At 46.4% G+C, this 16,520-nt stretch overlaps 1 protein-coding gene across 1 annotated transcript in view; it reads left to right on the forward strand.

The window, feature by feature from the left end:
* The window catches only part of LRP11 (LDL receptor related protein 11), a 55,213-nt gene that overhangs the window by 24,604 nt on the left and 14,089 nt on the right, over window positions 1–16,520 (forward strand). The window contains exons 2-3 of the mRNA XM_056126026.1: window positions 879–1,036; window positions 14,955–15,096. Of these exons, the coding sequence (XP_055982001.1) occupies window positions 879–1,036; window positions 14,955–15,096 (300 nt within the window). The remainder of the gene's footprint in view (window positions 1–878; window positions 1,037–14,954; window positions 15,097–16,520) is intronic.

Raw genomic sequence — 16,520 nt, forward strand, 5'->3', positions numbered from 1 at the left:
CTGATGCCCATGAATATTTATGTTCCCATTTTCTGATCAGGGCTGGAGTGATAGCACAGGGGCTGGAGCGATAGCACAGCAGTAGGGCGTTTGTCTTGAGCGCAGCCTGCCCGGCCAAGCCGGGTTTGATTCCTCCGCTCCTCTTGGAGAGTCCAGCAAGCTACTGAGAGTATCTCGCGCGGCAAAGCCTGGCAAGCTACCCATGACGTATTCAATATGCCAAACACAGTAACAACAAATCTCAAAAAAAAAAATGGAGACGTTACCGGGCCCGCTCGAGCAAATCGATGAACAACGGGAGGACAGTGTTTGTGTTTTATTCTCTGATCCAATCGTGTAAGACAGCCACCAGCAGTGTCCGGAGTTGAGAGAAATGGGGGATAGGGCAGAAAAGAGGGGCCTTGTTAGGGTTCTGGTCTCCAACTGGCACCCTTGGCTTGGCGAGGAAGGATCAGGCTAATGCATCAGCCCTGGTCCCTTGTTAGTTTTCTGTGTTTCTCCAATCATCTTGAAGCAGCCATCGGTTAGGTGTCCACATCCTGAATCTCTTTCTTTTGGTTTGTGGGTCACACCCAGCCGTGCTTCCAATACCACAGAGTTCACCTCCAGTACACAGCATGCACTCAAACCAATTGGACTACTTCCTGGCCTCAAGAATGAATATGTATTTATTGGCTTAGAAAAAAGAGTCAGAGCCATAGTATAGCAGGTTCAGTGGCTGAATCCAGTTTGATGCCCAGCACCACAAATGGTCCCCAGACCAGTGATTCCCTGAGCACAGAGCTGGGAGTAAGCCCTGAGCACTGCTGCCTGTGGCTCCCCAAAAGTCAGGAAAAGCAGGAAATTGCCTCTCAGGAATTCCTTCCTCTCTCCCACAGGAAGGGATGAGCCTCCACTGAGCAAGGCTGGGAAAGACGTGGTTCTGCACCTGCCCACAGATGGGGTGATTCTGGACGGCCGCGAGAGCTCAGACGATCACGGCATCATCCGCTATACGTGGACGCTGTTGCAGGGTGACATGTCCGCCAACATGAAGGTAACCTGTGGCCTGACGGGAATGAGCACTCGGGTTTCAGAGAATGAGTCTTTGGTAATGACCCTCACATTTTTTTGTTCCCAACTTGTCCTGGAAGCTTAGGCAGAGAAGTGTGCAAAGGAAAAAGTCCTAAAATGATGCTTGAGATTATTTTATTCCATAAATTTACCTTTTTTTTTTTAAGGTGGGGAGCATAGCTGGCAGTGTTCAGGAGTTACTTCTGGCTCTGTGTCCAGGGATTACTCCAGACGAAGCTTGAAGGACCCTGCAGTGCCGGGCTCACCAAGCCCTCTGAACTCTCTCTCCTGCCCTGTTTACACCCAGCCCTCTGAGCTCTCTTTCCTGCCCCATACATCTTTCTTTCCCTTTTTTTTAATGTAGTATTGCTATTTACTTAGCCATTGATTAGGCTGATTGAATTGGGCATGAACACCACCTTACTTTTTTTTTCCTTTTTTATAGATTTGTTTATTGAATCACTGTGAGAGCAGTTACAAAATTTTCAGGTTTAAGTCTCGGTCATACATGATGAAACACCTGTCCCTCCACCGTGCCCATTTTCCACCACCCAAAACCCCAGTATACCTCCCATCCCTCACCCTCCCCCTATCTGTAGGGCATATGATTTCCACATTACTCTCTCTCTACTTTGATCACACTCAATATTTCAACACCAGACCCACCATTATTACTTGGGATTCTACCCCAACACTCAGATCTGTCAAAAAGGCAACTGTAGACAATTTGTTTTCTCCTGCTGGTTATGAATAACATATGATGTTGCATGACCGCAGTAGTGGCCATACGATTTTGAAATTTCGAAATTTTAACAATGAAATCTGGAGGGATTTCTGCCAAAACCTGCTGAGATTTGTTCCTGAGTCTCTGGGATCATGACCGTTAAGCAGCTTGATCAGGAGCCAGAGAGGTTGTTTGTGGGCAGCGACTTAGGATCTCGTTTGGGCAGGGAGAAAAGGGCCGACTCCACCCCCATCCCATGAGGCCCCGTGTGTCTCGTCACTTTGGACCCAAACCTGATTGTCCAGTGGCCTCTGGAGGATGGTGGCCACTGAGCCGCTAAGGGGGAGCAGCGGAGAGACAGCAACCTTTCCCCCCTGGGTGGCCCGGCACCAGTAACCTACTGTAAACCAGACACATTTCTGCCAAAAGCCGCTGGGTTCCGAGATTTGTTTCTGAGTCTCTGGGATCATGGTCGTTAAGTAGTTTGATCAGGAACTAGAGAGGCCATACCTCCAATTTTATAGCTGAGCTGGAGGTATGCGGTGGGGGGGGAGGGGGCCTAACCACTCTCTGGCCCATGGAGGTGGCCTGGGGGTTGATCCGATGGTACAAGGAGGGACCAACAGAATGAACATGAGACACAAGAGACAGAGTACAGTTTAGAAACAGAGAGAAAAAAAGGACAGGCTTTATTGAGGGATACAGGCTGTTTATATAGGGTCTGGGATAGCCCAGTCACAAGCAGAAGCAATATAACCATACATAGTAAGGTCAGCAAAGAGAGCTTTACCTAACATTCAAGGTAAACTTTTGTACATCAAAGGATCTTATGGCAGTAGGTGCATCCTGAGCTTTACATTTGCATATCAAAGGGTCTTAGGGCAGTAGATGCATCCTGGAGGTTACTATAGATAAGGCCAGATAAGATAACTGTCAGCCTGATGTTATGTGGCTATTGATCAGGAAGTCCTGGGAGACTGTCACCAATGTCTGTCCCAAGCAGTTCCTAACATGGGAACCACGGCCAGAGTCTATGAGAGGGCTCTTGGCTTCCCACAGAGGTGGTTTGCGGGTATGTCTTCCACATACCTAACTTTTGGCCGTTTACTTCCTTGGTAAACTTGGCACCAAGTTGTTGGGGGTCTGGCCAAAGGCACAACAGCAATTTTGGGGTATCTAGAAGTTTGAAGGCACCATCAGGCTGCTGATACACTCATGTCACAGAATCTTTTTTTTAACTCCACATACAGACATACAGTGACAGTGATCATTTTTCTCAATCTTCCTGTTCTTGCTTTTATTGTTTTATTGTTACCTTCTTCAGAATGCGCTAGGAAAAGATTTTTTTTTTCTTTTTGGGTCACATCTGGCTATGCACAGGAGTTATTCCTGGCTCTGGACTCAGGAATTACTCCTGGTGGTGCTCAGAGGACCATATGGGATGCTGGAAATCGAACCCGGGTCGGCCGCATGCAAGGCAAAGCCCTACCCACTGGACTATCGCTCCAGCCCCAGGAAAAGATTTTTTGATTTTGGAATGAGAGAGAGAGGAGAGAGAAAGGGGGAGGGAAGAGTGAGAAAGTGGGAGAGGGGGAGAGAGAGAGAGAGAGAGAGAGAGAGAAAGGGGGAGGGGGAGAGAGAGAGAGAGAGAGAGAGAGTGCTCAAAGAGCCACCTCACATACTTCACATACAGAAAGCTCTGGTTCAATCTCTGGCACTGCCTGATCTGATCTCTGAAGCACAGAGCATGGAGTACCCCCTGAGCATTGCCTGGGGTCACCTCCAGAAAAAAAAATAAGTGAAAAATAAAAAAATTTTAAGGACCTTGGGACCAGAGAGAGTACAGCTGGTAGGGCATTTGCTTTTGCACATGACAAACCCGGGTTCAATCCCCGGTATTCCATATGGTCCCCCAAGTACCTCCAGGAGTAATTCCTGAGTGCAGAGCCAGGAGTAACCCCTGAGCCTCATGGTGTGGCCCAAAAATTAAAAGAAAAAAATGTAAGGGCCATAGCAATAGTACAGTGGGTAAGGTGCTTGCCTTGCGTGTGGTCCATCGGGGTTTGATTCCTGGCAACCTCTATAGTCCCCTGAGAACCACCAGAAGTGATTCCTGAGTGCAGAGCTAAGAGTAAGGCTGGAGCACTGCTGGGTGTTGCCCCAAATACAAAAATAAACAAAACGCTGTCCTCCCATTGTTCATCGATTTGCTCGGGCCCAGTAACTTTTTGAGATTTGTTGTTACTGTGTTTGGCATATTGAATACGTCACGGGTAACTTGCCAGGCTTTGCTCTGCAGGCGAGATACTCTCGGTAGCTTACCGGGCTCTCCGAGAGAGGCGGAGGAATCGAAACTGGGTTGGTCGGGTCGGCTGCGTGCAAGGCAAATGCCCTACTGCTGTGCTATTGCTCCAGCCCACAAAAATAAATAACAATTTTAAATGTTTTATTCTTAATTCAAGATTCAGGTTGAAAATATTTTGTTTAAATGCATGAAAATACAACTGAGTATTTAAAAAAAAAATCCAAAATGCTGACCCGGCTGGAGAGATAGTACAGCAGGTAAGGCATTGCGGCATTGTGACCCTGGTTCAGCCCCGGGCACCACATATGGCCTCTGGTCCACTACGCCCCTCCAGGAGTGATCTCAGCACAGAGCCGGGAGTAGGCCCTTGAGCACAGCCAAGTGTGGCCCCCAATTTTTGTTTCAAAAGGCACAGAACAATGAACTCTTTCTTCCCCGTTCCCTGATGCAATCATCTTCCTATGTTTGGCTGCGTGGTGTCGTTCTGACGCTGCCCTCTTGGTGGGGGTAGGGAGGAGCTTGCTACCCAGTGTCTGTTGCTCTTTCTGCCCACACACTGGGGAATCTGGCTCCTGTAGCTGGTTGCTTCTTATTTAACCCTGGTAGCTGTTAATACTGTGTAGTAGTGTTTCCTGACCCGGGCAAATGAACTTCAGTCAAACCACTTCAATGAGAGGAGGCGGGAAATCTCAGCCATCAGATTGTTCACTTACTAGAACAAAGTACTATAGATTAAGGGGGAGGGGGCAGAAAGAGGTGTGGGAACACAAGCAAGTGAAAATTTTATTTTCTTGGGGCTGGAGCGATAGATAGCACAGCAAGGAAGGTGTTTGCTTTGCACGCGGCCGACCCAGGTTCGATTCCCAGCATCCCATATGGTCCTCTGAGCACCACCAGGAGTAATTCCCGAGTGCATGAGCCAGAAGTAACACCTGTGCATCACCGGATAGGATCCAAAAAGAAAAAAAATAATTTTGTTTTCTCACCATTCTGGAAGCTCTGAGTTTCTGCGGTTGTTTTTAAGACTCCTCTCCCTGGCGTGACACTGTCATTTCCTCCTCTGTGTATTTGTAGGGACTCTCCCCTTCTTCGGGAAAGCACCTACTTTATGTTCTATTAAAGCAAAAACGATAAATAAAATGTTAAGGGCGTCAATCAGCTATTTTCTCCAGACTAGTTTCAGGGCGGGAGAGTTGGTTCAATGAACTGGAGCACATGCTTTGCATGGGGGAGGTCTAGGGTTCAGCTCCAGCACTGCATGCCCCCCCATCCCACTCCCAGCTCTGCTGGGATTGAATCTCCCCACCCCCAGCGCATGCAGGGAGTAGCCCTGGAATACCACAGGGTGTGCCCCAAAGCAAACAGAGGGCTGACGCAACACATTGGTTTTCTCAGTGACTTCCTGGGACTTAGCTCTGAGTTATCATTGGGAAAGCTCTGAGTTATCATTGGGAAAGCTCTGAGCACGCCCATCTCTCTTCGGTCTGTGGGGCAGCCTGTTCAGTCTTGGCGGGGGAAATGAATGTCACTGCTTTGAGCACCCTGGCTGGGACTCAGCGCTCTCATTTCTTTGTGATGTTCCTTATCAGGATTGATTTTCAGACCAGCCACCATCCAGCCCGTCCTGGACTTTTCTCAGACGCATCTTTGTCCTTCTTCAAATCAGATAACCCGCTGGAAAATTATGCTGGTGAAGGGTGCTGAAACACTGTAGAACTGAAGTGCAATCATGAACAATTTTGTAATGCATGTATCTCACAGTGATTCAATATTAAAAAAAAATCAGACACCTGTACTGAAACTGCAGTTCTTCCAAACATAGAATATTCTTTCCCGGGATCCACTGCCACGAATGAAGTTTCATTTCCATACACTCTTTCAGTAGTTGCTGGCTGGGCACACAATAGGTTTGAGAGCATTTTTCCCTGAGCAGGATCACTTAAACCCTGTGTCATTTTCCCACTTAAAATGGCTTTCAGAAGGCCCCTCCCACTGCCTCTGTTTATATCATTGGTTTATTGAACCTCAGATTAGAACCAGATGTCATTTTTTGATATCTCCACATTTGTATCTTCATCTACCACCGAAAACAGTCTTAAATTGGAGTGTCTTCTTGCCAGGATTTATTAACTTTCTCTGTTTTGTGTCAGCTGCAAAAGTAGCACACTCTTTTGAGGAAACCTTTGCGCATTGAGGTTAACCAGAAAACATGCATGGAACACCATTCATTTCACAGTTCCAGAACTCCCTTGAGACAGGGCTTCTGTGGTAGATTTGGTCAAGCAGCTGCAAATTCTGCTCTCGTTATCTCATTTGTCATGCCTGTGGCTAAACGCATTATTGCATAAGATGCAGATTCAGCTGCCGTGAACACTCAATAAAGTGATTTAGATGTGGGACTGGAGCAATAGTACAGGAGGTAATATGTTTGCCTGGCACACGGCTGACCCAGGTTAGGTCCCCGGCAATACATGTGGTCCCCTGAGCCTGCCAGGAATGATCCCTGAGCACAGAGCTAGGAGTGAGTGCTGAGCACCGCTGACTGTGGTCACAAAACAACAACAGCAATAATAATAATGCAGATATTGCAGCATTTAATTTATTGAGATCTTTACAAAACTAACAAAATAGGGGCCGGAGCAATAGCACAGCGGGTAGGGCATTTGCCTTGCACGCGGCTGACCTGGGTTCAATCCCTGGCATTCCATATGGTCCCCCAAGCACCGCCAGGAGTAATTTCTGAGTGCAGAGCCAGGAATAACCCCTGAGCATTGCTGGGTATGACCCAAAAAGTAAAAAATAAATAAATATAAATAAAACTAACAAAATAAGGTTTTCCAGAGACTTTGTTTCCATTTTGCTTCCACTAGGTGACTGGCTATTCCTTGCCTGATTTTACTTTGACTCAGCAGAACACCATTTTTTTCTCTTTTACCAATGAGTTAGATAAAATCTGTGGCACATGTCCCTGTTATATTTATGTGTGAGTCACTTTAACGTTTTAAGAGCACTTCCTTGACAGCTGTGACTCAGGCTATTTTGAAAAGTCCAACCATCTGTTGGCTTGGTTTCAAGCATCATAATTTACATTATATGCCTTAGGAATCCTGCCTATTAAAAAAAACACTTACTTTTAACAGTAATTAACAATGGACCAGAGAGTTATTACCGGCAAATAGTACTGTGAGTTGTGAGCTGGTCTTGCATGCAGCTGACCCAAATTTGAGCTCTCCAACCCCAAAGCATTCCTTGAGCACAGAATCAGGAGTAAACCCTACAAACAGGTGTAGCCAGTTTTTTTTAAGTTTGGGGTCAAAGAGATAGTATAGCAGGGAGACAGAAAAATAGTACAGCAGGGAAATCACTGATCCCAGGCGTCTCCCATATGGTCCCCTGAGCACCTCTGCATCTCCTAAGTGCAGAGCCAGGAGTAACCCCTGAGCATCTCCAGTGTGGTCCCCAAACCGGAAGGTAGGAAACAAGGAAGGAAGGAAGGAAGGAAGGAAGGAAGGAAGGAAGGAAGGAAGGAAGGAAGGGAAGAAAGGGAGAAATTATTGGCTAGATCTCGTGACTATCTATGAAATTTTAATTTTATATTTTCTGGCCCAGACGATAGCTCAAAGGATTGGCATGCATGCCTTGCTTGTACAAAGACTCAAGTTCAATCCTTGGACCATAAGAACCAACCCTGAACATTGCTGATGTGGACCTGGTGCCTCAGACCACTGAACTCAAGGATCTCTGCATTGCTAGGCCCGAGCACTGAACCATCAGACCAGCACAGACTAGCTGAGTATCATCAGGAGTCCTAGGGTCTCAAGAGAAATCTTGAGTGATCCACAACCCCCACCCAAATTAAATTACATTTCATCTTCCCTTGAACAGAAATAAGCTACAACTACTACTTAAGTGAACCTAAAACACCTTCTGAACTAGAAGAGACATTTTCCTTAGGTGACTCTGTGTTTCATGATTGTTCAGTATAATAAATCTCAGTCTGAAGTTAAAGTGTGAAATATGACATTTAGGAACTTGGTACAGAACATGAGGATGTTCAGGGAGATATAAAAATCTATAAATCCAGGGATTGATTTGCATTTGTCAGATGTGGAGTTTATTTAAGTTATTTTAAAATTCCAAGTGTAGGGCTGGAGTGATAGTACAGTGGGTAGGGCATTTGCCTTGCTTGCTACCAACATGGGTTCTATCCCCAGCATCACATATGGTCCCCCAAGCCCTGCCAGGAGTGACCCTGAACACAGAGCCAGAAGTAAGCCTTGAATACCATCAGATGTGTGAAGGAAAGAATGGAGAAAGGGAGGGAGGGAGGGAGGGAGGGAGGAAGGAAGGAAGGAAGGAAGGAAGGAAGGAAGGAAGGAAGGAAGGAAGGGAGGGAGGGAAGGAAGGACCGGTTGTACACTGCTTTGTCTGCTGTTTACAATTAAAATTTAAAAATAGGCTGTGATCCAAGTATGTGTTTGTGAATGTTTGTGAATGAAAGGAGGTGAAATGAAAATTACAGAGGATCACAGGTGCAGGGACACTTATGATAAAAGCCAACATGCCCCAGACTGGGTGGTTTAGATGAAGCCTTCTTGTCAGGGTCCTTTTCAGATCCACCTCAACAGATCAAAATAGCTTTTAAAAATCTTCTTTCCAAGAAGAAAGAAGAATATTGACTGCTCTTTTAGTCAGAGAGCAAGAAAACACAAAATCAGTGTTGAATTTGAAATTGCACGGTCCCCTTGTATAAGAGAGATTTCCTCTTTTAGACTCCGTCGGATTCTCTGGGATGGAATAAGGGACAATACTGAATATGACCATATGGGGAAGCTGTCTTATATGTAAAGGACATGACTAAAGAAACATACAGAAGAACTTGATAGAAAGTTAGCTAGCAGAATTTCCAGCCTGGGTTTGTAGACCTAAGTGATTTTCAGCTACCTGTTAATGAACTGATGCCAATTCAGAGAAATTTTCTGCTGGTTCATGAAAAACAAATTACTACAACATATACTGGCACTATTATGCATATTTATATTTAAGTTGTATTTTGGATACACCCAGAGTGCTTGGGTGCTACTCCTGGCTATGTGCTTATAACGTAAAGAGGCCATACATTGAAGGGTCAAACCCAGGGTCACTGCAAGCAAAATATGTATTCTGATATTCTTAGCTATCTCCATGTCCCAAATATATTAATATTCTTATTATATTTTTATTTATTTATTTATTTATTTATTTATGCTTTTTTGGGTCACACCTGGTGTTGCACAGGGCTCACTCCTGGCTCACGCACTCAGGAATTACAGGGAACCATATGGGATGCTGAGAATTGAACCCAGGTCGGCCGCGTGCAAGGCAAACGCCCTACCTGCTGTGCTATTGCTCCAGCCCCAATATTCTTATTCTAAATGATGATTTTTATTTCTGTCTTAAGCCCATTAAACATTTGTTCTATTTTCACTGACCCATGGTTATAAAAAGATTAAAACCCTCCGGTTTAACCTCTGCACATAGTTCAAGAGAACCTACAGAGATCTTTAAAGATAGAGTGCTAGGGCCAGAGAGACAGCACAATGGTTAGATAGTACTTGCCTTGCCTGCTGCCAACCCGGCAGCCCATATTATTCCCTATCAGGAATGATACCTAAGCACAGTGGGTATGACCCTCAAAAAAAGGGGAAAAAAAAGAAGAGAAGAGGAAGAGGTGGGGGAAGAGGAAGAGGAGGAGGAAGAAGACAAAGAAAAGAACGACTTACAGGCTAACTTATAGGCATCTTACCTTCTGTGTTCTGCTCTTGCTAACTGGCCCAAGAGATACATGAACTCAACAGAATTTGATAGGATGATAAAGAATTTCTTTAGAATTATTCTCAGTGAGTGCTGGAGAGATAGGTCAGGGGTTATAACCCTTACTGGCATGTTGGGGACTCCAAGCCAATCCCCGGCACCACTATGGTGCCACGGGTCACTTCTGAACACAGAGCCAGGAATAGTCCTTGAACACTGCTGGGTGTGGGCCAAATAACCTGCTTATTTCCCTTCCAAAATCAATCTTTTGCAGAGAAATAGTAAAGGAGTTAGGTCATTTGCCTGGCATCCCTCCTATCCTGGTCCAAATCCCCAGTCTCCTGACACAGAGCCAGGAACAGTCCCTGAGCACTGCCAAGTGCGGCCCCTAAACAAACAATGAACAAAGAGAGTTCTTTCCGATGAGGGGAGAAAGGGCAAGTTGAAAAAGGTGTTTCAATGACCTATCGATCCCTCTGGAGGATTTTTCTCCCTTCTCTGTGTAATGTGCAATGTTTAACTTGCAGTTTTTCTCTGTATGAACTTCCTTGCATCAGCAGAATTTTTTTTTGGTTTAAGAAATTCCTTATTGGAGCTGGAGCAATAGTACAGTGAGTGGGTAGGGCGTTGGCCTTGCACGCGGCTGACCCAGGTTCAATCCCTGGCATCCCATATGGTCCCCCAAGCACCGCCAGGAGTAACCCCTGAGCATCACTGAGTCTGACCTAAAAAGCAAAAGAGAAAAAAAATTCCTTATCTTGATGTAGTGGTTAGTGGGAGAGTTAGAAACGTAACCAGGGAGGCACTGAAGGCCAGTTCTCTGAATGACCCATTGAGAACCAGGCAAAGACGAAAGGGCCATAATTCGTAAAGATGATCAGAACAGAGGAAGCAGACCAACCTGGTTATGTGGGCAAGGGGGTTGAGAGGGGACACAGAGAACTTGATGAGGACTCTATGGAACTGAAACAGAATTACTAAACAGGAAGCAGTTTCCTGGCAGCAGGGACTAACCCCAGGATGTACCCGCCCACCCTGTCTGTTGTCAGAGACCAAACGGATAATGCTTCTGATGATCTTGTTAAAATCCAAGGCTGCTTTATCTTGGTTTTAGAAATAACCCCAACACTTCCTTTTCATATGACCTTGGCAGATAACTTAAACCAAGCTCAATTAGAGAATAACAAGAGTCTTCCAGAGAAGGTGTTGGTACTAAGAGGAAAAATATGTTTTTAACAATGAGCACCACTAAGTCTCCTGCCCACCACCATCCAAAAAAAAAATTCTTTAATTGGATTGTTACAGGCATTTCAGAAACATCTTATGAAATGATAATACAGAAGCAAAATAAGCTGGAGATGGAGGGGAAGAATAAGTTCAGTTTTCCTCTCTGTTTTCTTATAGGTAGATCACTATTTGCAGGGTTTTGTATAGATTAGAAGAGGAAGACAGTAGCCTAAATCTTTCTAAATCAGGTCAAGATAAATCATTTTACTAATCTCTGTCTGTCTCTCTTTAGCTGTCTCTCTCTCACCCCTTTGTGATTAACATACGTCTCCTTTCAAAGCAAATGCTGGTTAAAAAAAGAAAAAGTAAATGGAAGTATGTGTATGTGATTCAGTATGGGGAGGGGGCCGCTTGCTCTTCAGAATCTGATTTTATTTTGGGGGGGGTTCTTTTTTATTTATTTATTTTTTAATTTATATTAGTGAAACACCATGAGGTACAGTTGTAGACTTACAAATTTTATGCTTGGGTTTCAGTTATACAACGATTGAGTACCTATCCCTCCACCAGTGCCCATTCTCCACCACCAATGATCCCAGTAGTCCTCCCACTCCCCCACCCCGCCCCACCTCTATGGCAGGGCATTCCCTTTTGTTCTCTCTCTCTTTTTGGGTGCTGTGGTTTGCAAAAGAGGCATTGAGTGGAAATCATGTTCAGTCTAGAGTCTGCTTTCAGCATGCTTCTCCCATCCTGGGAGGATTCTCCCAACACCCTTTATTTGGTGCTCCCTTCTCTATCTGAGCTGCCTTTTCCCCCAGCATGTGCAGCTGGCCTTTAGGCCATGGAGTTAACCTCCTGGTACTTAGATATTCTTGGGTGTTAGTCTCCTATTTTTGTTACTTTATATTCCCCAGATGAATGCAGTCTTTCTATGTCTGTCCCTCTCTTTCTGACTCATTTCGCTTAGCATGATACTTTCCATGTAGAGTCTGTTTTTAGCCACTAAGTTTGCCACTGTGGTATATCTGTAAGGGTTACATTGCAGCTTCGCTTTCCATGCACTCTTTGGCTTAAGAAATGCTTTCCTCTCAGGGTGTTGTTATAGTAGTGGGGAAGTTAGAAAGCAGGTAGCTAAGGAAGGAACCAGGGAAGCCGCTAGAGGCCGGCCCGGTCCTCAGTGCCTCCCCTTCCGTGAGCCGGGCAAAGATGCGAAGGTCCTAAGTCAGAAAGTTACAACAGAACAGAAGAGCCAGGCTGTGTGTCCCTATGGATCTTAAAAGAGAATGTTTCTATCCCAGAGATTCCCAGCAACAAGGGTAGAAAGGTCTTTATGGCTAAAGACTCCAGGCCTTCTCAGAGTCGGGGTGGGTAATCTCCCCCCAACTCCCTGTACTTCCCGAAGAACTGGCAGCCATGCCCAGTTAAATAATTAGCTTCCCAGTTAACTTCCCAGTTAAATATTCTGGATTCTCTGGAGTATATGGCCACATTTGCAGCTAACCGACATGTCCAAACTACAACACTGACATCCCAGTAGGAGCACACCAGGCTGAGACTGGGATCTAACACAGAAGCCAACCAGTGTCAACTAACAAAAACATTAACACAGAAGGGTTAACCTGCGACAGCAGCTTAGTAAAACCTTAGAGAAGGATGCCCCATGGTGTGATACAACAATTTACACAATTTTCCCCCCTAGGGACATAATTTTTTGATCATTCTGTTAGTCATTTCATGATAACAAGAAATATAAATTATTCTGGGCCTGCTTGAAGGGTGGTTGAGAAAATGGATTGGTGTTGGAATAATGGATGCCTGTAACAAATCTTCATGAACAACTTTGTAAACCATGGTGTTTGAATAAAGTGGGGGAGGGGAAGAAGGATGACTCAAACTGAAATTCAGGCCTGGTGTTTGTTGGCAGCCTTCTCCCCATGCCAGAGCTGGAAGGATACAGGGTCCTCTTCCCAGGAACCAATCCATCCACTTCTGGGTTTTTTTTTTTTTGGCTCTTTTTGGGGTCATACCCAGCAATGCTCAGGGATTACTCCTGAGCTCTGCACTCAGGAATTACTTCTGGCGGTGCTCAGGGGACCATGTGGGATGCTGGGAATTGAACCTGGGTTGGCCGCATACAAGGCATATGCCCTACCCACTGTGCTATCACTCCAGTCCCCCCCCCTTTTTTTTTTTTAACATTTTGCCTTGATTGGGGCTGAGTGATAACACAGCGGGTAGGGTGTTTGCTTTGCATGTGGCCGACCTGGCCGACCCGAGTTCAATTCCTCCACCACTCTCGGAGAGCCCAGCAAGCTACCGAGAGTATCTCATCCGCATGGCAAAGCCTGGCAAGCTACCTATAACGCATTCAATATGCCAAACACAGTAACAACAAAGTCTCACAATGGAGACGTTTGCCCGCTCAAGCAAATCGATGAACAATGGGAAGACAGTACAGTACAGTGCCTTGATTGAGTTTATGCTATTTATAAGATGGTTAATAATGGTTTCCCATGTCCATGACTTCAACACCCGACCATGCCCACATAACATCGCTTGACAATAAGCAGCCAGGCCCCAGGGGTCAGCTCTCTGGATGACAGCATCTGCAGGGAATGTGCGTGAGTGGCTTGGAAACATTTCATAACTGACACATCATATCAGTTCTGTTGCTCAGTGTCACTCACAGACATAAAGTGCTTGGCATGAGGAGAACAGGGTGATGCTGTCCAGCAAATGCAGCGATTCCTAGAAGGCCAGTGATTCCTAGAAGGTAGACAGAACCAGAGATGAAAGTAGAGTGTGACTGGAGAAGATTTTCATCCAGTCGTTCCGGGAGACTTTTTCTTTTTGTTTTGTTTTCTTTGGGGGGCCCTGTGATACTGGGAGCTCACTCCTGGCTCTCTGCACAGGGATCTTTCCAGGCAGGCTCAGGGGACCATGTAGAATGCCAAACCCAGGTCACCAGATGCCAGCAAATGCCCCACCCGCTGTGCTACCTGAGGGTACTGCTCTCTTACCTGCTGTACCACCCTCAGGAAAAAAATGTTTTGCTTGCTTGGGGAGCCACCCCCAATGGTGCTCAGGAGTTCCTCCTGGCTCTGCACTCAGGGGACACTCCTGGTGGGACTTGGGGGAACTCATGAGGTACCAGGGGTCCAACACAGGTAGCTGCATGCAAGGCAAGTACCTGATCCACTGGATTCTGGCACCTCAGGGAGATTCTTCCTGGTCATCGTTTTGTTTGAGTAAGGTGAAGTGAGCAAACTATTAGCCAAGGTCATTGGAAGAGAAAAGATGGGGATTCATGGAAGGAAGGAAGCTGACGCGTGGTTGCGGGGGAGGCTAGCTTGCAGCCATTGTTACCATGACGACACTGGTCCTGACCATCATCTGTGAGTCAAAGAGGTACTTGCTGGGACCGGAGCAATAGCACAGCAGGGAGGGCATTTGCGTTGCACGTGGCCGACCCGGGTTCGATTCCCAGCATCCCATATGGTTCCCCTGAATGTAGAGCCAGGAGCAACCCCTGTGCATGGCCAGGTGTGACCCAAAAAAGAAAAAAAAACCAAAGAGGTCCTTGCAGGCAAGGGACTAGATATTGGGGGTGGTGTCTGGAGGAGGGGACAGACCCAGAAGCAGTGAAAGACTAGAGAAGGCTTGTCAGTCATGGATGCCGTAAGCCCCCACAAAAAAAATTGGGAATGCCTAATTCAAAGAGGAGCCGACTGTGAAGATTGTGGGTGAGGTGGGTCTTCACAGTCTGCTTGGGGTACTCCAGATCAGGGGGAGGCTGGCTGCTGCATGTCTCAGGTCACCTCACGGGCCTGACGTTTCCTCTTGCGGTGACAGGTACCTCAGTCTGGAATCCTGAAGCTGTCCCACTTGCAGGAAGGAAAGTACGACTTTCAGCTGACAGTGACGGACACGGCCGGCCAGAGCAGCTCCGACAACGTGTCTGTGACAGTGCTGCCTGCCGCTTTGGCCCCCAGAGGTGAGCAGGAAGCGACAGCCCAGCCAAGCCTTTGCTCTTGGTGATGATGGATGAGAGTCTTTAGGGGAAATGTGGCATTCAGCTCGTAGTAGTTAAGGGACCCTAATGAAGGGACCCCAGTGGGCTGGGGTGGGGCACACCCTGGGGGGCAAGAATACATACTGCATGAGCACCATGTCCCTCAGCCCGTCTGTAAACGCCCCCCTCCTGTCTTCTCTGCACCTGGTCTGCTTGCCAAGTGTGTTTAGAGTGCAGTGAAGGTGTGCATTTAAGGCCAACGCTATAACGTGCCTGTGTCCACTTTAAAGGACTATTTACGCATGAAGAAAGATACATTCCTTATGATTTCACTCCCATTTGGTATAGATAGAAAACCAAAAAAAAAAAAAAAAAAGGAAACCAGTGTTCTTTATGGACCACTCTGGGCCACTGGTATGGAAAAGTTGAAAACCACTGTCCTACCAGCTTGGTAGAACTGCTGATCCATGGACTCTTATACCAGACAGAGGCTAGTCTGCAGGTATAAGAAGAACACTGAAGCAAATAAAGCAAGGATCTACCTTTATTTATTTGTTTTATGGGGGCCCACACTCAGCAGTGCTGAAGACTTTCTCCTGACTCTGCACTCGGGTAATACTCCTGACAGACTCAAAGGACCATATGGGTTGCCGCAGATTGAACCCAGGTTGGTCGCATGCAAGGCGAATGCCCCACCCGCTGTACTATCTCTCCGGCCCTGTAAACACTAACTTTTAGTTAATATTAACTTGGTCCCATTTCAGTGACAGACGACAGCATGTTTTCAAGCTTTGAATGGGGAAAATGATCCCCAAAAAAGCAAGCTATCAGTTGATGGAGCAGTAGTACAGCGGGTAGGGCATTTGCCTTGCGCAAGGCGGACCTGGATTCAGTTCCCAGCATCCCACATGGTCCCCCAAGCACTCCCAGGAGTAATTCCTGTGCATCGCTGGGTGTGACCCAAAAAGAAAAAAAAATCAAGCCACCAAATTCTTCCAGTAGGATTGACATCACTGGTCTTCAATAGGTTCCCCTAGAGAAGGACATGACAAGCCCACTCACATTTTCAATCTCTTCTTAGACTTTCGGTAGATTTTATAATGTGTCCAATGTTAGGACAGTAAGGCATGCAACTCGTTATAAGGGGGTGGGAAGTGCCTGTCAGTGTATTGTTGATGGGGTACCCGCCCAGGGAAGTTTGGAGATCACGGCTCCAGGCACAGAGGACGGGCCAGGCACATACCTCACAGGTGTGAGGCCCAGGGTTCCATCCTAGGGATGCATGGAAAACAAAACAGGAGGACCAGGAAGATAGCACAGGGTGAGGGCTGCATGTTCCCACCCCCAGATCACACTTCTGCACTGCATGGTCCCTGGGCATCCCAAGGTGTGTCCCTGGAAGGCCC

Source organism: Sorex fumeus, unplaced genomic scaffold, assembly GCF_029834395.1.
Source record: "Sorex fumeus unplaced genomic scaffold, SorFum_2.1 ptg000061l, whole genome shotgun sequence".
NCBI lineage: Eukaryota > Metazoa > Chordata > Mammalia > Eulipotyphla > Soricidae > Sorex > Sorex fumeus.